This window comes from Takifugu rubripes, chromosome 1 (assembly GCF_901000725.2).
Source record: "Takifugu rubripes chromosome 1, fTakRub1.2, whole genome shotgun sequence".
Lineage (NCBI taxonomy): Eukaryota > Metazoa > Chordata > Actinopteri > Tetraodontiformes > Tetraodontidae > Takifugu > Takifugu rubripes.
In genome coordinates this window covers 15,877,817-15,898,179 of record NC_042285.1, presented here as the reverse complement: position 1 = coordinate 15,898,179, position 20,363 = coordinate 15,877,817, and the positions used below count along the sequence as shown (strand labels likewise).

General features: G+C 44.3%; 2 protein-coding genes across 13 annotated transcripts in view; both read right to left on the bottom strand.

The window, feature by feature from the left end:
- The window catches only part of lmo7a (LIM domain 7a), a 39,174-nt gene that overhangs the window by 868 nt on the left and 17,943 nt on the right, over positions 1-20,363 (bottom strand). Inside the window, exons 6-29 of one of the 12 annotated variants that reach the window (XM_029844670.1) lie at positions 19,291-19,321; positions 18,563-18,676; positions 17,369-17,591; positions 16,454-16,700; positions 12,416-12,445; positions 11,573-11,684; positions 10,717-10,862; positions 9,790-10,453; positions 9,116-9,370; positions 8,727-8,841; positions 8,027-8,188; positions 7,021-7,205; positions 6,865-6,928; positions 6,511-6,567; positions 5,460-5,485; positions 5,076-5,183; positions 4,213-4,299; positions 3,415-3,878; positions 3,095-3,151; positions 2,402-2,457; positions 2,166-2,312; positions 1,617-1,803; positions 1,136-1,432; positions 298-406 (exon numbers count right to left, since the gene is read on the bottom strand). In XM_029844670.1, the coding sequence (XP_029700530.1) occupies positions 298-406; positions 1,136-1,432; positions 1,617-1,803; positions 2,166-2,312; positions 2,402-2,457; positions 3,095-3,151; positions 3,415-3,878; positions 4,213-4,299; positions 5,076-5,183; positions 5,460-5,485; positions 6,511-6,567; positions 6,865-6,928; positions 7,021-7,205; positions 8,027-8,188; positions 8,727-8,841; positions 9,116-9,370; positions 9,790-10,453; positions 10,717-10,862; positions 11,573-11,684; positions 12,416-12,445; positions 16,454-16,700; positions 17,369-17,591; positions 18,563-18,676; positions 19,291-19,321 (3,943 nt within the window). Of the gene's footprint in view, positions 1-297; positions 407-1,135; positions 1,433-1,616; positions 1,804-2,165; positions 2,313-2,401; positions 2,458-3,094; positions 3,152-3,414; positions 3,882-4,212; positions 4,300-5,075; positions 5,184-5,459; positions 5,486-6,510; positions 6,568-6,864; positions 6,929-7,020; positions 7,206-8,026; positions 8,189-8,726; positions 8,842-9,115; positions 9,371-9,789; positions 10,454-10,716; positions 10,863-11,572; positions 11,685-12,415; positions 12,446-16,453; positions 16,701-17,368; positions 17,592-18,562; positions 18,677-19,290; positions 19,322-20,363 lie in introns of those variants that run through there. The other 11 variants (XM_029844665.1, XM_029844693.1, XM_029844685.1 and 8 more) reach the window with 11 other exon arrangements.
- On the bottom strand, positions 13,160-15,883 carry LOC115251675 (LIM domain only protein 7-like). The gene is made up of 3 exons (XM_029844737.1): positions 15,207-15,883; positions 14,859-14,996; positions 13,160-14,463 (listed from the first exon to the last, which is right to left on the bottom strand). Exons 1-3 carry the CDS (start codon positions 15,542-15,544, stop codon positions 13,650-13,652), a joined length of 1,290 nt encoding a protein of 429 aa, XP_029700597.1. The 5' UTR covers positions 15,545-15,883; the 3' UTR covers positions 13,160-13,649.

Below are 20,363 nucleotides of genomic sequence, written 5' to 3'. Positions count from 1 at the left end.
TCAGGATGAATCACTGTTCAGGTGTTGGCGACCAAAGTTCCAGGAAGGATCGACTAGAAGAATGTTTCCAAAGGATAAAAGGGGAAGTAAGCAATGAAACAAAGTGAATGCTTCACAGGCTTCAGGTGTAGGTGCTGGAAAAGAAATCCTGCTTATCTAAGCGGAAAAAAGAGAACAGGAAGGTGATTCATCAGTTTAGTACTGAAAGGAAAACGTGTCCAAGGTGATCGGGTTTGAGAGTTTAAGAGAGGCGCCCTGATGGTCACGTTCCAGGGTCAGCGGGAGCACAGCTCTCACCTTAAAACAGCTCAAATGATAACAGAGCCCGAGGGACTCGATGATCATGGCGGCTCCTTTCCCCAGTGGGATGTCACAGAACGTACAGATTTTCTTGCCACTCACTGACCTGGATCACAGAACGCACAGCTGAGGATGAGCATCCCAAACACACGCCGCTCACATGTACGTGCTGTCACTGACTGATTCTGTCACATGCAGCTTAAGCTGCTAAAACCCTTTGTTTTATGTACTGTAATAACAACTGGGAAAAGTGGATTTTTGTCCCAACAGGTATTGATTTCAAATTAGAGCCAATGATGTCCTCTGCAGCTCTGACATAAATGATATAAAGCTAGAGGACCAGGACACAAGTTTTAGAGAACACATAAAAACAACAAAATTATATAACCGAATTTTTAAAGATCAAAAATATTGGGATATGATATCAGTCTTAATCTGTCTGGTATATAAGTTTAATATAGGTCTCAGTTGTCAAACAGAAAATTATTATTATTTCAGCTTTTTCATAAAAGCTATGCATCTCTGTAGTGTCAAAAGCCAATAAAGCCTTGGTTTATCCCTCAGAAGACCCCCAAAAAACAAACATTAGAGGCCACATGTGTGTAATTAAAGGGAGAGCCTGTTTAAAAAAAACATCAACCTGTGAAAAAGTGACTCATAAAATACCAATAATACATCAAAATTAGAAATAGAACACATGTTAACAAGTCAGGATCAACTGTTCTTTCACCCCATTCAAAGTTCCCACTTTACAACCCCAAAACACCAGGATTAGTCTGAACACCACTGAGAGCTTGTTGGGGATGTTAAGCAAAGCAGCATATGTGGATTCTACCTGCTTCCTGCATTATTCCAGGGTTCGGGAGAGCGAGTGGGTGACAGAGGAGAAGGTAAGGGCGACTGCTTGGATGAAGGGAACGAGGGCGTTCCTGCCCCTCCTCGGAGGTGGCCCACAGAGTACGACGTAGGCAAAGTAGAAGGCCGCTGGACCCCAGAACCACCGCTGGAAATTACATCGCTGCCAGAGAAGGCAGACGGCAGCGGGTTGTGGTTGGGGACAAAAGAGTTGCTTCTAGGTGTCCATGATGAACGCCAGGTGCTAGGTGCATCCAAGTTGTCAAGAGACTCACCTCTGTAAAGCCAAGGCCACACCCGGTTAATGGGTTAGTAGAGACATTTAAAACGTCCGGCTCTCAACTGTGCCAAGAACATAAACTTTAGAGAGCCAGACTAATAAATGTCGACAAACAGGAAGCTAGCAGATATTTAGTCATTGAGCCAGCCACCACATCACACAGTAAAAGGGGGATGTTTACCTCCGCATGGGTGGCAAATTGGTCTCCCTGACGTTGCTGGCTGTGCTGGAGGAGCCCTGACGGATCCAGCTGCTGTCCGTCAGCAGCGGGATCTTTTTTTTCATCTCGTTCAGGATCTGCTGCCGTTCCACGTTGGCTTGTGTGGGGGGCTGCTGACCCCTGCTGTCACCCACAGCTCTGCTGTTTGCTGAAGCCGAGAAGAAGGCACAGAGTGACAATTAGGCTGGCAGACAAACGATTTCGGAAAGTGGAACAAAGGGCAGGACTGTGGGGGAAATGAAGAAGAGGGTGATTGGGAAAATGCACGTATTCATTGTCCTTGCTCTGATTGAAGGAAACAATCACTGTGTTAAACTGATGAGCCGTGTGCCCATTTACCAGGAAGGTAACTGCTTTTACGGCATTCTTTGATGGAAAATCACTGCCTGCACCTTTTGAGTTGCAATTTTTTAGAATTGGCTGATTGAGTGATCAGTAGATGAAAATTAAGGACAGATTGAGAGAATTCCTGATTAGGCAGAGAGGCAGCAGTGACGGGGCCGAGCCCACCTCTCTCTAACGTTCTGAGTCTGATAGAATCGAGGATGTATCTCCTCTTCAGATCCTGTTCTGATGCAGCCCTCTGACTCTGGGCCTGTGTGTTAGATCCACCCGGCAGTGGTCGTTCCCACCAGAGATGCTGCTGCACATTCACACCTACAGAATACAGCCCGCATATGTGCACAAAACAGTCCTTCACTCCTCTGTTTTAACGATATAAATCGAGCAAGCCGAGAAGAGCTCACCTTTCCAAGGAGTTTTTTCGTCTTGGTCAAGCTGAGGAGTCGATTTGGATTTCATCCTGTCAATAAATAAAAAGAAACCTAATAAACTCTGCTGAAAACAGTTGATCACATAATATCAAACACTGAAGGGTCTGGTTGGAACTGCGCGGTTAATCCCAGCCTGCATTTGTTAAGGGAAATGTGTGGGAATTAAGATGAGGCTGGGATTTTGGATTTCAAAGCCGTGCGTAATGCTGTATTGGCTGGCTATATGCATCCAGGCTGCAGTGACAAAGTGTTCTTGACTGTTAGAAAGTGGTCCTACTATTTGCAGCAGCTGTGTGTTTGTCAGACATCTTTGCAGTTTCTGTGCATATCAGGCGAGAACAAAGTGTGCTGCCAAGACACCTCCGGGCACAGATAATCACATAAAAAAGGTGAAAATGTGGAGAGGCTAAAGTGAGTGCAACATTTGTTGAGTTTCCTTATCTGACATCAATGAGGACTGTAATACAGAACAATTTGTTCATCAAAATTCTGATGGACTATTCTGATATTCCTTCGAAGACATTTTTGTTGTGATATAGCACAGCGGCAACTTTGGATGATATATTGATTAAATTAAGATGTCATTGCTAACAACAGAAATAATAACTGTATTATACATTTAGTACAGTAGTATATTAGTACATTTCCAAAATAGGACAGACTGACCTGTCTGTGAAGGAAAGTGAAGATTGGGAGTTGGAAAAGCCGTAAGAGCTGCCATGCCTTGAAGAATGAGTTTTTGGTTAGAGTTGAAACCCAGAATACAGCACATGCAAACATATTAGTTGCCCTTGTGTTAATGCACAATGAAGCTGTTAAACATGTCACAGGTGCACGTTTGTTAGTGCACCTGCTGCAGGGTGGAGAAAACATAGAGCCCTAACTGTTCTGTTCTGATATTCAATGAAGGAAAGTTGGATTTATAACTGGGATATAAGATTTGACTGATGCTACGACAGGACAGCAGAGCGATCGTCTCTACTGACCACTGCTGCTGCTGTTGGGCCGCTCGCTCCCGCTCTCTGCGCAGCTGCTCTGCTGCTTCCTGGCGCCTCCTCTCATCCTCCCTCTCCTGCGCTCTCCTCTTCTGCCAAAGGAGCTCTTCTTCCTCCAGCCTCCTCCTCTCCTCTTCCTCCTTCCTTCTCCTCTCCGCCTGCAGCCGCTGCCGCTCTTGCTCCTCCTCTTCCTCCTTCCTTCTCCTCTCCGCCTGCAGCCTTTGCTGCTCCCTCTCCTCCTCTTCCCTCCTTCTCCTCTCCGCCTGCAGCCTTTGCTGCTCCCTCTCCTCCTCTTCCCTCCTTCTCCTCTCCGCCTGCCATTGCTGCTCCTGCTCCTCCTTCCTCTTTCTCTCCTCCTCCTCCCAAGGGTGAGAGGTGGCTTGTTTGAGAGGAGAGAGGGGGGCCCGTGGGCTGATGCTGACTGGTGACTGACTGTTCACCTCCAGTGTTCTGGGCTGCTGGACAGAAAGAAGAACAAATAGGTGGAAACACAGTTGGTGATATTAAGTAATAACAGTTATTATTAACCCAAAGAGGAACTGCAGCAAAAGGGGGAACCTGATGTTCTGTCACCAAACTTCCAGCAATTAGGCAAAATTGTATCACCTTCTATAAATAAAACATGTCAACCCATTGTTGTTGTCACTTTTGTGGGATTAAATTTCCACAGAGTTATCCCAATCTGTGAACCAACTGGAATAGTTTGAATTTTGACATGATTAAATGGCAACTTACTGTCACTATTGCTATATAAATTGATTATTAAGCCATAAAAAACCTTATTTTTACCTGCTGTTGCTCTGTGTTCTTTGCAATCTCCTGTTGAGCCTTCAGCCACTCTGCCTGTAGTTTCTCCTGGTCACGCTTATATTTCTCCTGGTAAAAAATAAAGCGAGGTAAAAGTTCATTTGTCACTGAAATAGAATATGTGCCTGATTGCTGTCTTTCTCCTCTCTTACAAACAAACTGTAAAATAATTTAAAAACATTTAGAAAGACAAAATGACCCCAGGAAATGTTTCCAACTGTACCTCTGTGATTTCTAATCATCCAAAGAGGTGATAAACTAACCAATCCTGCTCGGGGCTGGAAAACTCCACAGGACATCATAAAATCAGGCCGGGTATTCGACAGGGACTAAAACTGGAGGAGGAACAAGCCTGTGCAGCTGCAACAGTGAGCTGTTTGACACATTTGATCTCCTTCAAGAAATAGGCCTTTTTGGTATGAATTTATCTTTTACTCTCCTTGTCTGCTACATATTTTTTTCTCATTTGTCTCTGACAAATCTCTTCTGTCACATATTATGAGTTATCGTCCACTCTTCCACTTTGATAACATAATCACACCGAGCCAACTGTTTGTCAGAGCTCTTAAACGCAACAGTCTGAGTATTTCAACTCCTCAGTCACAGAGGAGATATTCACAGTTTTACTAAAACAGTCTGAGACCAGCGTTGATTTAGTTTAACGGTCATTTATTTGATGTGGGCTAATTAAACTATGGGCATCATCATGTCTGATTAATCTAAGGCAATGTGCAATAAATCTTCTATCCAGTGTAACTAAGTTACATTTTTTAGTTTGACCGGTATAATTTAGCGGTACTCCACTACAAAATATTGCAAAACTAAGCATCTGTGCCTTTATTCACCTGTAGGAGGCGCTCCTGCTCCTTCTGCCATTTCTCTTGTCTTCTTCGCTCCTCTTCTGGGTCCCAGGACCAGCGGCTGGCAGGTGGAACGATGGGAGGCACAAGTATCTGCAGATGGAGGATATGGAAAAACCGCATAATCACACAAAATTCCAGTTTAATGGAATGTCCCAGAGTGGGATTTGTGACACCATCAAAGTAGTTGGCACATCTGATCTATGGTTACAATGTTAGGCCCTTTAAAAAGGACATTTAGTTTAATGCAAGACGCATTGTGAATGGCTGGAATAAGAGAGATAAGTCCATTTTCTGATTTACAACTTTATATTTACATAAACAAAAAAATAAAGACAACACAGAAAAAAGCGCTAACTTATTACTCACATCTGGCATCACTGCCTCTGGGCCACCTTGGAAAGAAAAAAATGTGGTCCAGTTAATTTTTATGGCATTCAGAGGCAGAGCTTTAGCTTGATGTTGGTGTTGATGTCACAATCGCAGCATATGGCAACACAATGTTGACAGGCTTATTGGATTTTCAAATAGATTACTTGGTATGAAAATGACATTTAAAAGCATCAGTAATTGATCATTTCAAGCACCTCTGAGCTGCAAAGATCAAATTTGAACCCATTAAGACTTTATGGATAGATTTCCTCAATGCAACATTAGCCACTCGCTTATGTTTCTAAATGTCAGCCCTGGACGGGAAAACCAATAAGCCGATCGCGAGAACACACACGAACGCACACACATTTCAGCAGCATGCATGTGGAGAGCAATGCAGTAAGAGTGAAAAGGGTAAAGGGTCAGAATCACATGCACCATAAACAACAGGAAAGCTTTTAATGCCATGCTTGGCAAAAGTGTTGCTGGATTAAAGCCAAACAGAGAAAAAACACACAAACTTAACCATCTACTATCTGAACCTGATTCAGATACAGTAGATTCAGTACACTACCGCACGGCCTCACATGCTGAGTGTCTCTTTTAAGGAGATAAAAATATGACTAAACACAAGCAGGTGGTTGGTTTATGTCAAGGTTTATCAAGAGAAAACCAGCATGTTTGAGTTGCAGTGAGTAACACTAAAGGTGAGGACATCACAGCAGCCTGACCCTGTTTACCACAGAGGAAGACCAGAGCACTGACACTGGACCCTGAGCCACCTGAAGGAGGGAGGGGGCACAGCACAAGGATTAAGCTTGGACACCAAAAGAGAAGCCCCCGAAACGGCACCATGGAAGAATATTATCCATAACAGCTCATTGGCGATTGATGCACAACGCTGCGATTATGAAGAAACATGCAGCCAAAAGTCTCTTGGAGACCAAAGCGCAGAGAAGCCAGCCACCAGACGACGCTGAGGTCGTCCATGAAGAGACAGCCAGCCTTGAAGCGATCAACGCTGATGTACGTGTTTGATTTTTGTTACCTTTTTCAAAAAACTCTGACCGCCGTTTTAAGTTTTTCAGAGATATGGATTCTGACTCTACGTGAAAGACGGAAAACAGATTTCAGCGAGCCACATTAAAATCTAATAAAAATTACAAACACATATTCCAAAAGGAAACAGTTTTTCTTATATTATAGAGTGGAAAAGGTTCTAAATATGAACAGCATTAGAGCAGTGATTGCAAAGAACCACATAACAACCCTCAATTTTAACCTTGAGGGTTGTTATGTGGTTCTTTTGTGGTTCTATTTTGGTGGTATTTTTTTAAACAGTCCAGACAGAGTTCTGGAGACCATTTTCACAGCCTTTCTGATTGTGCGCTCTGCTCTTTACCTTTGTTCCTCATGTTGAGCGGCTCCTCACAGAATCCTCCATTAACACCACTTGATGCCACATCCTGCGGGGGGACAAAGGCCGGAGTGTGTTCATTTGAGAAGCACAACCCGCTTAAACACCTGCATTCCCTTGAAGTGATTGCGTCTCACTTACGATGACCGTGCGGGTGGGGGGCTCTCTGGGCGCCTGTGTATCTGTGGACACTCGCGAGGTGAAATCCAGGCTGGCGTTGACGGAGCTCTTTTCTGAGGAACCTAGAAGTATCGGATGATCCGTACTGGTCAGATTGATGGTCTTATGGCTTTTAAATGGCAGGGAAGGCTGAGCTCTGTCCCAGTCTGCATGCAGACAATGCAAGGGCAGAAAATAATGACGTGTTTGCAAATGAAACCATGTTTCCTGTGCCTGTATGTACATGTGAAACTGCCTTTGATGATGAATAACAACCAAAGAACAGCTCTTTTCTATGAAGGACACTACAAAGCAGGGGATAAGGTTGCTGTTCTAGTGTTATTGCAGAGCACAGAGGGAGACAGAGAACCCACCTTCCCCAACCACGCAGCCTCCTAAACCCACACAGTGTTTCTAACAGGCTCACGATCACTGGCACGATTGACTGTTTCAACAAATTCTGTGCGTTAGTTCTAGTGAGCTACTCTGGGCGGGTTATTATTTCTGTAAGGTGACACTGACACAGTTTGAATCAGTAAGCCTGTTATACTACCACCGTGAAAACAGCACACTCAGAGGACCATGAACCCCAGCAGGATTGGGTTAGTTCTCCACAAGGAAAACACAGCACAGACACTGGAATGCTGATGAGAGAGGAAGACAGGGGGAGAATTACCAGAAAAAGAATGGTGGAAAAAGAGAATGCAGAAAATGGGAGTAAGAAAAACGTACGGGGGGGAAACAATAACAACAATCCATCGTGGATAAGTCAACAATCAGAAAAACAAGGTCCTTTAAGTGCTGTCATGAGCTCATCCACGGATGGTTTCACAATCATTTACGAACCAATTTAAAGTGTCAGAACTGTTTAGCAAGACAAGCAGAATAAGTAATGCTGTCAGTCAAGTAATTCAACCTGTGTGAGACCGATCTCACGCATGTGCACACACGCGCGCACACACACCCATATATTGTTCGAACGACTTACTGTCTTTTCCATGTCTGCGTATGTCCATGACCAGGCTGCCCTCCTGCAGGGCCTCCTCCATGCGAGATTTCCAGTCTGTGTAGCTCATTTCTGCCACCTGGTGCCTGTTCACCGTCAGCACTTCATCCCCGGACTGAAGCTGGCACATTTCTGCCTGGCTGCCTGTCCCCGCAGGAGACGCCCCAGCAGAGACGCAGGTAAGAGGCAAAACAAGCACTCATTTCTCCTATTAAAGAGGTGACTATGTTCTACACCAAGCCAGTGCATGCTTTTAATTTATAGACCTGATATTTATCCAGCATCTGGGTGTAATTACAATTATTTTAGATATATGATGTATGTTGCTATATAAACCACACACAGGCACATGAGTAGGTTAAAATGGGAAAAATGGGCAGATCTGACCCATATAAATGCTGCCCTACATAGTTCTGGCATCAAGACTGCAATGGACTCGAAACCCTGCTGACAGCAGTGCCTGGATGACTGAGCGCTACTGTATCTGTGAAATCACCCATCTGATTTGGTGAGAATGAGATCTGACCTGTTTTTCCCACTAGAATTACAGACTGGGAATGTGAATATGAATTGGTATTTTGGCTGAGAAGCACATGTTAAAGTGAGGGGCCGAACAAAGCTAGACACATTCAAAGACGCTCCCTAATTGGAAGGTGTTTCCCTTGGCTGTGTCTGAGTGTACCTGGTTGGACGGACATGACACGAGCACCAGTTGAATCCCAGACTGCCTGGAAACCAAAGTCTCTGCTGCTGTTGGGCTTCTGGTTCAGGCTGATCCTCATTTCACAGTGGCTTTCCTGAACGTCACAAATCACAGAGAGGAAGTGAAGATGAACAGTTTTTGATGACAAGATCTGGTACCTACTCCTGCTTTCATCTGGAGACTAGAGCCTGTATTATTTAGTTCGAATATTTTTGCTATTCTTGCTATTTTTGTAGTTTGACAGTAAAAAATGTTCAGATGAGAAAACCTGTGAAAGATATATGTTAAACACATTTGATTTCTTGCTAAAAATGCATTCTGTGATGATATGATCACATTAATCAAGTGTCTAAAATATTTGTCCATACTTTGACACTTTCACTGACTGGAGCAGAGCTGACAAGAGCTTCATCTTTGACAGGTGGAAGGACAGTGGACACGCTGGTGCTTGTCACGGTGGTCCTGTCTTTTTCAACCTCCTCCTCCTCCTCCTCCTCCTCATTACTGCTGTGGGCTGAGCTGGAGTCAGCCTCGTCCTCAGAGGTCATGAACTGCTGATAGCGACTCGGTGCCGCCGACTTCTTTGAACCATCACCGTTGACGCGGCTCTGAGGGTCATCCACCTGTCCAGTTGAAAGAGGGTCAACAAATGAGCCTTACAATAGGGATGGTATCAGAAAGAGCTCTAACAAAATGTTTCCTGCTTATATATGGGCAGTAAATAGATTATTAGCTGATAAATTCATGACCATCTGTATTAATGGTTATAAAATGTGCTGACAGTCCTCATGCTTTTCTTAAATTTACCGTCACAGTAATGCATGACCGGCTGTAAATTGTGGCCCTGGTACTTCAGTTAGCATGATAAAAACACAAGCTTCATCCATTATTCACATGAACAGACTCTTGGGTTACACTAATCTCACAGTGTACATTAAAACACAACATTACACTTGATGAATTGTTTTCTTGAGACCTCTACAGATACCTCTGAACCTCCCGATGTTCCAATAATGTAGTTCCAGAATGATCTAGTACTCACTGTAAAGGCTCGGGGAAGTGAGGTGATGCGGGACGTCTGGGCCCCAAAAGGCCTTGGCGCTACAACTGAGGTTAGACGTGCACTGTCCGATCTCTGGTAGCTCCTGGGGAGGGAGGCAGAAACCCGAGACAACGCGGGAGGGTTGGATTCCATTGAGCTGGGCTGTGGTTGGTGTTTAGTCTGAGCACCAGAGGAAGGGATCTCCACCTCAGCCTTTGTGCGCAACAATGGTCGGGTTGGTTCGCGCACCTTTTGCACTGAGCTAAAGGAGGATGCAGCAGTTGTGGTTTTCTCTGTTTTGGCTGTGTCACTGTATGATGGGCCCAAACTGCTCCGTAATGGTGCTACTGCAGTGGACTGGGAACTGTGGAAAGAGCTGTGCCTGGTGGAAGTAGTGGTGCTCTGGACTTGGTCTCTGCCGGCAGGACTGTCCACAATGTCCACTTCCCGTGAGGTGGGAGGGGACGCAGCCCTGCCTGTGGCTGTGGAGGCAGTGGGGGGTTCGTCCTGTTTCAGGGACCGATCGTGGGTGTCATAGGAATAGTAAGGAGTGTCGATAGTTTGACTCCTGGCAGGAAATTTTCGAGGCTGAGGGGAGACAACAGACGTGTCAAAAATGTCCTCCTCCAGGTAAGACAGAGAAGTGAGATGGCCTTTAGTTTCTCTGTGGATCAGAGGAGGGTTAAAGCTGAATTAGAGAGAGTCGAACCATTCATTCCAGGAAGATGTTAGGAGGAGAAAGAGAGAGAGAAGGAGCTATGATTGGATTACAGTGAGTAAACACCTTTATCAAAAGTCTCCTGCACTGAATATGTTGCTAAATACTTGTGCACATCTATTTTATTACAAGATAAGAGCATATAAAAGGGGTAAACACAGAGGACAACACTATAAAAAAAGAGCCATCGAAAATAACAAATGATTTACCTCTCGTCTTGCATCTCCCTGAAGGTCTTTGACCTTCTGCTGTAATTGTCGCTGGATGTGATTTGCTCTATCTTCTCCCGTTCTTCTTTCTTCTTCACTATATCTGAATTAACACTCCTGCGCCGGTTCTTCCACTTGCTCAGGTCCTGCAGCAAAAGTGAGCCCAGACCAGTTTAGGCACCAACTTCATAACAGATTTATTCAGATCCTACTGGTTTTGTGTGTGGACAACCTGTCCAGTGAAGGAGAGAAAAGCTACATTTGAAGGTGTTCTATTTGTGTGCTTTAGGCTCCTCCCGGCTCACCTCCCCCGTGTATTGGGGACTATGTGACCTAAATCCTGCTTTATAGCTATTATTTTGCCATGGCACGAGCAAGACTAATGTAGAAGCTAATGTACATGTGGTTAGCATTTTGTCCACATTAATGTTTCCAAAAACACGGAGGGCAAGTATGAATTAATCTCAGGTGCTTTACAGTGAGGCAAAAAATACCTGAAAATATTTTCCAAAAATATCTCCAGTGAGAGGTCTTAGGCCTTTTCATTTTGCTTTATACTTTCTGTTTGAGGCCTGTTAGCTGTTATACATCATAGGCAATCATATACATATAATTCCTGAAACAAACCCAGTGTTGTGGGATTGAACACAGTGTGACTTCCAGAGGGCAGTGGCAAAAGTTACTGTCGCAGCTCCTTCCACACACTGTTATCACACACCACACCAACAAACCACTTTCTCTCCCGATCAGTGCAGGGGCTCGTCTCTTAATTAGGAAGAAAAAGCTGCGCACTCAGAGTCAGAGTGAGCAACTCTTTTTCATTATTTCCCTATTATAATCATATACCGGTACTCACGTCTTGCCATTGACTCTCACTCTCCTTTATCTGGTCCCGAAAGTTCTGCAGCTGTTCATAACGTCGAGCGCCGGCATCTACCGGTAGCTGAATATCATTCGTTGATTTACTCCTGTGTTAAAAAAACAAAAAGAAATTAAAAAAATACACATAAAGTTTCCCCAAATACCTCATGGAAGAGATATTTTAGTTTGTTAGCATTGTCAAATAAAATAATAGTAACAAAAAAAAAATCCACTCTGTGTTACATGCACAGAAGCCAAAACAAATTCCTGCCTTACATCATCCAAGCATGCAGCGATGATGCTGGGGAAAAAAAGAGACCTTTAACCTGTAAGAAAGCGTTAGTTTGCAGACACAGCACACGGTTCAGCAACATTAACCTATGGAGTGATGACAGCAGAGTGAGTTAGCAAAAGGCATCGCAGCTCTTATCATGCAGAAGCAAATGCCCTCAGAAAAAACCCCAAACTCTTTATTCTCACTTGCCTGCAAAGAGTTACACCTGTTTCATAAACTGCTCTCAGTGCAGCGACATGAGCACTCTGTCATAGTTCTCACTGGGGCTCTACAGGTTTGGTAGATGACCCAGCATTTTGCTATTAAAGGTATTTTGTTTTGCTGCTCTGTCAACAGAGGAGTGTGACAATGGAACCTGCCCTCCTCCAACCTTTGCAACCCTAAAGCTGGCCAAATGCCATACAATACCTAGTGTAGTTTGTCAGTAATAGCAGCTTAAGGGTGAGCGCAGCAACACAAAAGCACAGGAGCAGCGAGGGCCGACAGTAACGGACCAGAACAAATGCTAACGTGCAACATTCCTGGGAGCCTGTATCAACTCACCCATCGATACTCTCTTGCATTTGCCACGGTCTGGGAAGCCACAGAGAAGCACAGACAACTAAGTTAGATTCCTCCAAGAACCTGGTCAGCCCAGACTGCTCATAACTGAGATCAGCTTGTACTCAGGTGGGCTTTAGTTGTAGGTTCAGCGAATGTATGGTTGCTTTTCATTTTCCACACAGTTAAAAAAAAACCTATGGTTTAGCCAGTAGACACAGTATCACCTTTATTTTCCCCAACATGTGGCCAGGAAGGTGTGCAGGCATGAATCTTTGACTAAACAATGATGCCCTTTTTTGACGTGCCAACATGATGTCACTGGAAACGCAGTTTTACATATGGACGTGAAGTAAATCCATATGGCCTTGACTCATGTTAAAAGGCTGCTTTGTGTGTGTCTGGGTATGTTTGTTCATGTGCAAACACTACAGTATAAGCAGTATTTAGGTTGCTAGGGAGTCATGCCTTCTGTCAAAACTGTGGGGAATTTCTATAGGCTTTCATGTCGGAGACAAGAAGAAAATGAATTGCTTGTCAGTGCGTTCAGGCGAGTAAATCTGGATATTACTCAAGCATGAAACGCTCCACAAGCACGCCCTGCTGCACTTTGCATTTTCCATGTCACATCGAAGTTTCCTCTGCTGAGGAGAACAGCGTTGTACACGGGTCAGCTTCATGATACTGCAGGTGTGACTGTAGGTGAGGGCAACAAACGGCTACTTCAACGCACACCATCATAAGGTCATTTTCTTCTCATCTTTATTAAGTTTCATTCACATTCATATGTTCCACCACTCTGTTCTGGAAACACTGTCAGCAATGTAGTTTTAAAAATCACACTCCACAAAATGTACACTTTGGCCATCCACCCATCATTTCTATAATGCGTTTGAAATCAGTCGCAATGCCATCATGCACAAAACAATTAGCAAGATCATATGTTCAAGGCCCAATCATTTCTTCCTCAGAAAAATGCATTATCCTTTAAAATCTCACATATCAAACACTTAACAAAGAAAAAAATGCTCAACTTCATTGACGCAGCAGCTGCTGGAGACCCCTACCCTTTCATTTATTTATTGAATATATTCAAATTTATTGGCTGGATTAACAGACCACCTCTCGATCAGACATAAAACTTTCTCAAGACAAATCTGCCACATTTTCAGTCAAACCCAAAGCAGCACTAAAAGGGATGGCCAAAAAAAAAAAATGTAACGGGCAACGGAGCAAACTAGATTTGCATCTTCAGAGCAGCCAGTCTCTCCACCATAAGCCTCTTCTTATATCTCAGCTGACTGGCTTCCCTGATCGCCTGCCATCTCTGCAGATCGGCTTCACAGCAGGAAAGCGTTACTGAGGGTGTTAAAGGATTGGCTGGCGGGCCTGTCAGCGAGCTCTTGCAATCCTCAGGGCAATTTCCAAGTTTCCTGATGAGCATGTCGTCTGTCGGCAGGTATGTGTCTTTCTCAACTTGATCCTGGTTACTTGCTGCTTCCTCCTGGGTCAGAGGGCACGGGGGACACAATAGCCTGGCCTTGAGGTCAGGAGGTAGGGCCCATGGTTCTGGGATGGGCATAGGGGCATAGTTGTCAGGGGCTCCTGAGAGTGGTCGCTGCTGCTGAGCCTGCTGTGTTTTTTCCTTTCGATAAACCACATCATCCATTTCGATATCAGGGAAATCTCCAACTTGAGGGATCCCGTGCTTGTGTTTCTGAGTGATGATGTTAAGCTGCGGGTCTGATGTGCAGAGACGACGTCTGGAGGGAAGTTGTGTTTTTGCGATAGCCAAGTTCATATTGGACTGGAAGGTCAGGGTTCGCCTGGTGAACATGTCATCATTCTCTAAGTCAGGCACAACGCTCTCATAATCAAAAGTGTCAGGGGGCTCCGGCAGGTCTTTACGCCCAAAGATAGGCCACCTTTGACATTTCACCAGTTTGGGACCAGAGGTGGGATCCATAGGGGCAAACACAAGAGGGGGGGTCTGTAAGAGAGGGGGCTGTATCTCGGGGAGTTGTGGGGGAGAGTGTGCTTGGATATGAGGACTGCAGGGTAGGCAAAAGGAGAGAAAATGACAGAGAAGTGATGAGTTCATGCACAGGAACTGGATCAATAAGCAAGAAAGTGAAGGGATTTTAAAGCATTCACACATACGGCATTTGATTAAAACTAGTCAAATGGGGATTTTAATTCTCATGAAAAAAAAAATCATCCTGAAGGTGCGAACAGTGTAAATAAATGCTGCATAGTGCTGTGATGCAAAAGATCGGTGCAGATCAAAAGCTTAGGAAGTATGTTAGGAAAATGTGTATTTTAATTTACCATTAGTTTATTTTAAAAAAAATAGCTCATTAGAAATTCAGCCCCGACATGAGTATCCAGTAAACTCCAGATGCCCTAAAGCATTCCGTCACTCTCACAGTCGTGCAGCTGTATGGACCTTTTCCCCACAACGAGGGTGGTGTGAGCCGCGGCGTCGTGTGTGCGAGAGGGAGAGGTGCCAGTAGGAGAGGGGACAGAGGAGAGCCAAGAACTGATGTCAGAGTCTGAATCATCTGAAGAGCCAAACATCTTATCTCTACAGCCGAGGACACCAAAGTGGAGGGAAAAAAGGGAAAGAAAGCAAAAGGCAGTGGTAGAGAAAGCGTAAGTAGGAGGAATCCATAGAGAAAAAGTAATTATTGACAGAAGCAATCAAGGTTACATTGGCATGCAGTGATCATTTAGGAGTTTTTTAACCTATAATTTGATTTGAGGCATTTTGTGGGCTGCACATCAATCAACAGACCTGAAACCTTGTATCTTCTTGTACCAGGGTCTCCTCTGAGAACCTGTTTTGATCTTCTGTATGTGAAAATCTTCTTCAGGAGTCCATAACTTTGGTAAGAACTGGTTGTGACATTCATTGCCAAAAGGCTGAGATTTGATGCCCATCTTGCGTGCATACAGATCGTCCTGGATGGGGTCAGCGTAGCCCACCTCATCGTCTTCATCCTCAGAATCATTGTACACCTCCTTGAAAAGGCTGTCGGTACACACATTTTTGAGGTGGTCCACCTTCACGGAGCCACACTTGGGGGGCTGTGTTTCCCCACTGCTGCTCAAGAGAGACAGCAAGTCAAACATGTCAAAAAATAAAAATAAATTCCGCAGCAGTACAGCATGGCAACCACGCAAAAGGGGAGCATATGAATCAAGCACAACAGCCACAACAACCACAATGCAAGAATTAGCAAACCAACGTAAGCCCAACACCAAATGGGAATGAGTTGCGAGTTGATTCGCTTAATTACCCTGTCAAATAAAACCACTCCTCCAAGCTAATAAAACTCGCGAGCGGCTAACGAAGACATGCTGCAGCTGAACAAGAAACCAACAAACTGAAAGACCTGTTAGTCAGCATTCTAAAACCGAAAGCTCTGGGAAACTGAGGGTGAGAAGAACAGTCTGCTTTGCTCTCATCAGGCAGGCACATCACACACTTGCTTCATGTTCTCTGACCTGTGGGAGGTCAAATTCTGAAGAGGAGCACTGGGAGTCATAGTGACCTTAGCCCAGGGGCCACCTTTAACTCCCGGTGCACTTCCCATGCCCCCCGGACTGGCAGGTACTGCAAAGTTGGTGGGGGTAGTTGGGGAGGGGCTGCGGAAGCGCCTGCTGGCCAGGTCATCCAGGACAAGGTCAGGGTCTGGCCGATCTGTGTCCGAGTCGCTGCCACTCTCATCCTCCATAGTCCAGTGTTGATGAACTGGGGGCGTGACACTCTGGGAGGGTTGAGTGCTACTGCAGGACTTGGAGGAGAGCCCTGCTTCACTGCTGTGGTTGTTCCACAACAAAGCAAAGTAAAAGACAGCCCCGATACACACCCACAACAATGTCACACACAACAACCACATTAAGATAAGTCAATGAGCTTTGAGCAATCTAAAACCTTTGGGACCTATAACTCTGCTGACCATTTTGTTTCGTGTTTCATGTAAAGACACAACAAACGACATCTTCGACTATTTCCCATTGTGCGTGTTCTAACAGTACCTGGTGAGGATGCGGTCTTCTTCAGTGGACGCGCTGGTCCAGCTGTGGCGAATGTCTTCGTTGCGTTCAGCCCGTTTCTTCCTCAGTGGTGCAGGGACGTAGCCTGAGGATTTATCTTTAGATGGGAGGAACTGGTTAAAGGGTGCGGTGGCCTTGGGGGTGATGGACACCGACCGGCGGTAACTGATATTCTGCGTGTTGTCAGTCATCTTAAAGACAGAGTCTGCCTCGGTGTCACTGCAGCAACCTGGAGGGAGAGTGGAACACACTCGAAGTGAGGACAGAAGCCATAATTACATTCACAATCATTCCCTCTACTACACCACACACTTATGAAAAAATACACACAAGAACATAATTAGTAATTGAGAATTACTCCAAACTTAAGAATCAAAAAAATGCAATTTAAAAACCTCAAACTTCCACAGTGATTGAAAAGATGTAAATGATCTGAGCTGATAATGACCCAAACTACAGAAACCACAGCAATTGGATCTTTTAAGAAAAACCATAGGCACTAAAAACCTTTTCTGATCCTCCTACAAAATTTCTAAAAACACTGAAGTTGAGGGGGACTGAGGAGCGGCTCACTGTCTTCTTCTATAAATCCAGGACATCCCGCTCTGCAAAAATACGACTACAGTAAACGACCCGACCAACTTCAGGCTGATAGAATATCACCTGTTTTTAAGGTGACATTCATGACATTCATCATGTACCATTTACTGTCAAAGTCGTACCACTAGATGGCAACAGGTATTTGCTAGTTCTCTCTCAGAACAGCTTTCTGTTGATTCTAGACAAATTAAGCTACACAAGAAGGAAATACCAGGATTAAAATACCACACTCTCCTACATTGTAAGTGGCATAATCATGCTGTTTTTGACTGAGTGGATGTTAATGACATGGCCTACCCTCGCTGCTGCCTTTAATTGTGGTGTCAGATGAGATGCTGTGGGCTTGAGAGCTCAAAGAGTTTAAACTGTCCAGGGAATTGTCTCTCTTGTGCACACTTCCTCCTCCTCCTGCTTGCGCTCCTCTGAAATGGGGCGGCTCCTCTCGCTCGGAGTACCAGCTATCTCCAAATCCGCTGTCTCTGATGCTGCTGTCTCTCAGACTGGGTGATTCATGCAGAGCCTTTTGTGCAGAGACAAACACACACACTGACTTTAGGGTGTCAAATACAACATTCACATTTCCACATTCAAGGCCATGCTTACACCTGTGAGTGTGGGCGTGCTCATGGGTGAGTGTGTTTGTGTGTGTTTACAAGAGGGGTTGAAATCTCTTGTCACATACTGTAAACACACACTACACTGTCTATAAGAACCAATGGACGTTGCAATTGATCTGGAAGGATGCCAGGGTCTTCTATTCTCTGCAGTCGTCAAAACAAACACTGACTTGTCCCGTGTACCCTGATGACTATGTTTACGGCACAGAAACAATGGGATTGCACGTGAACCCATAAGCCATTTTAACCAGCATGGCTGGAGACAAGCAAATACTTGCCACCCCTTTTTCAGAATCCACAATCCACTAACTACCGCCAGACGAGAAAAGTCCCCAAATGAAACCCACCACAACCATGGGCAGCCGCACATGGATTATCATAACTAAACACACAACGCAGCGCTGCAACCAACTACTATTACTGAAAATCCTGGTAGCCTCTTGAATTACAGAGGTCCTGAACACACCACCACGGTGCATAAATCTGTGCGAGAGGAAAGTGCCAAGGTCAACACGGAGCCCTGGAGATATGCAGAAAACATCCTCCATCAAGGAAGGAAGGAGAAATTCCCCATGTAAACTGTGTGCTGTGCTGTGAGCACATTCAAAACTGCCCAGTCGTAGGATTAGATCATTTATATCTTAACATAGTTTTACCGCTCAGCGATTTGAATCCCCAAAGACTTTAAAAGTCTTGTGCGAATAGTCTAAATTCCATAGAGGATACGAACAACACACATGCAGTGGCTGTAAAAGAAGATTTCATTTATGGTATTTCAGGTTTGCATGTGAAAATAACTCACTTGTTTCAGTGCAGCACAGATAAGAGAGCTCACAGTACCCAAAGAGATAATTACCCACTCAAAGTGTATTACCTTGTACAGCGCTGTGCCCAATAATCCCTCAAAGGCCTTAAAATTTAGGTAAGGTCCATCATATAATTGGTCACACTGAGCTCGTCTCCCCAGCCAGTAAATAGTGATCAGCACCTGGAGAGAAGAAAATAAAAGAAGCTGATTACACAAAACATCAGCAGTTATCAGAATAAATCATTATTACCAGATAGAATGGATTACATCATTAACCAAAACGGCTTTTGTTCTATTTGACGCCAGAGCAGGTGATTGCTTTAACAGCTGAATCCTGCTCTGACACCAGGTGATATCAACAGATGGCACGCTCCTTTGTCCTGGTGCATCTAGAATACTCTGTGTGTGCATTAACAGATGCACGTGCTGCACCACAGCAAACAATTAATTACATTCTCCATGAAGCACTGGCTGATTTTATATGAGAATAAACAGGCAGCGCCAGCAAAGACACAGAGACAAAGCTGCCGTGAAAGGGACTAACCCACATTTCCTGATATTCTAATCTAAGATGTTTAAACTTAACGTACTCGTGGGTTTTCATTGTTTCCAACCAACAACATCAACACTTTGATCAATTTAGATGACTTTCATCTCAGTTATCAAGACCTGCCCACCTACAGTACACATTAGTATCTAACTTAATTGACTTCATTAAGAGTGTTTTTTAGTCACATCACATAAGCACGACAGGCAGATCGTTCACGTTATCAGACCAAAGACAGAAAACTCACATTTTTTAGCCTCCTATTGGTCTCTTGGTCCCTGTGAAAGAAAGAGCAGAAAACAGAAGTGTGAGGAGAGAAACTGATGATAAAAGAACAGAAGGTCTGCTTGTCAGGTTCCTGTGTTGGCAGTGAAAGAGCTGGAAAGTGAGAGTACAATCCAGACTGCTGCCAGCCTTTTACTCAGCCGCACGCAACACAAAGGCTGAGCAAAAAAACAAACACATTTCAGGGAGAAAAAAAATCATTGCGAGCAACAAAAGATGCTTGTAGTTACAAAATTAGGTAGCTGGAAAAACAATTTAAGGAGGCAATAGAAAGGAGATGGAACTAATAACTGTTAAATTAACAACAGAACAGCAAACAAGGACCTACTGTTGTTGCAAAGCCCCTTTTTCAGCTCCCAAACAACAATTCACTATTTTTCAAAAATGGTGCCTCATGCTTGTTATGGTGAAACAAAGCTGTCAGTATCAATCAAGATAAGTTATATGTTTACTGTAAGCCTGCCATCCTGAGAAACTGTAGCACCTGTTTAGAATGCCCAGTGATAAACAGGTATGGCGCCGTTACCATAACGACGACAGAGGAAGATGTAGGGTCTCTTTCACATCCTCTGCATGCTACACATTCCTGCTCTCATGTGGTAACACAGGAGTCACCCATGTCGCTCTGCCCTGGATTTGTCACAGCCCTTTCCACACACGCGATGTGAGCGGGGCACCTGCTGAGAATGTCGCTTTTGACCTTATCTGACTCCAGTTTTGCACGTTTGGATTTGTTTGTTTAGACTTCCAGTTGCAGGAAGCAGTGGATTATTTATATATACAGCAAGAACACATTTAAAACCTATATGACACTGCTGTATGTACCATCAGTGTTAGTAGTAGCCATCATGTACATCATGACATTTTAATTATTTGCAGGCTATTTTAAACACTCAATCTACTTGTGGCACATTATACATTTTTTCAAAGGTGCACGATGCTGTTATAAGATGTATTCTTAAATATAGAGTATATCCTCTGCAGAAGTCTTTGTGTCCTACAGAGTTGCAGTGGTGGTCCTATAACTTAAAGGAC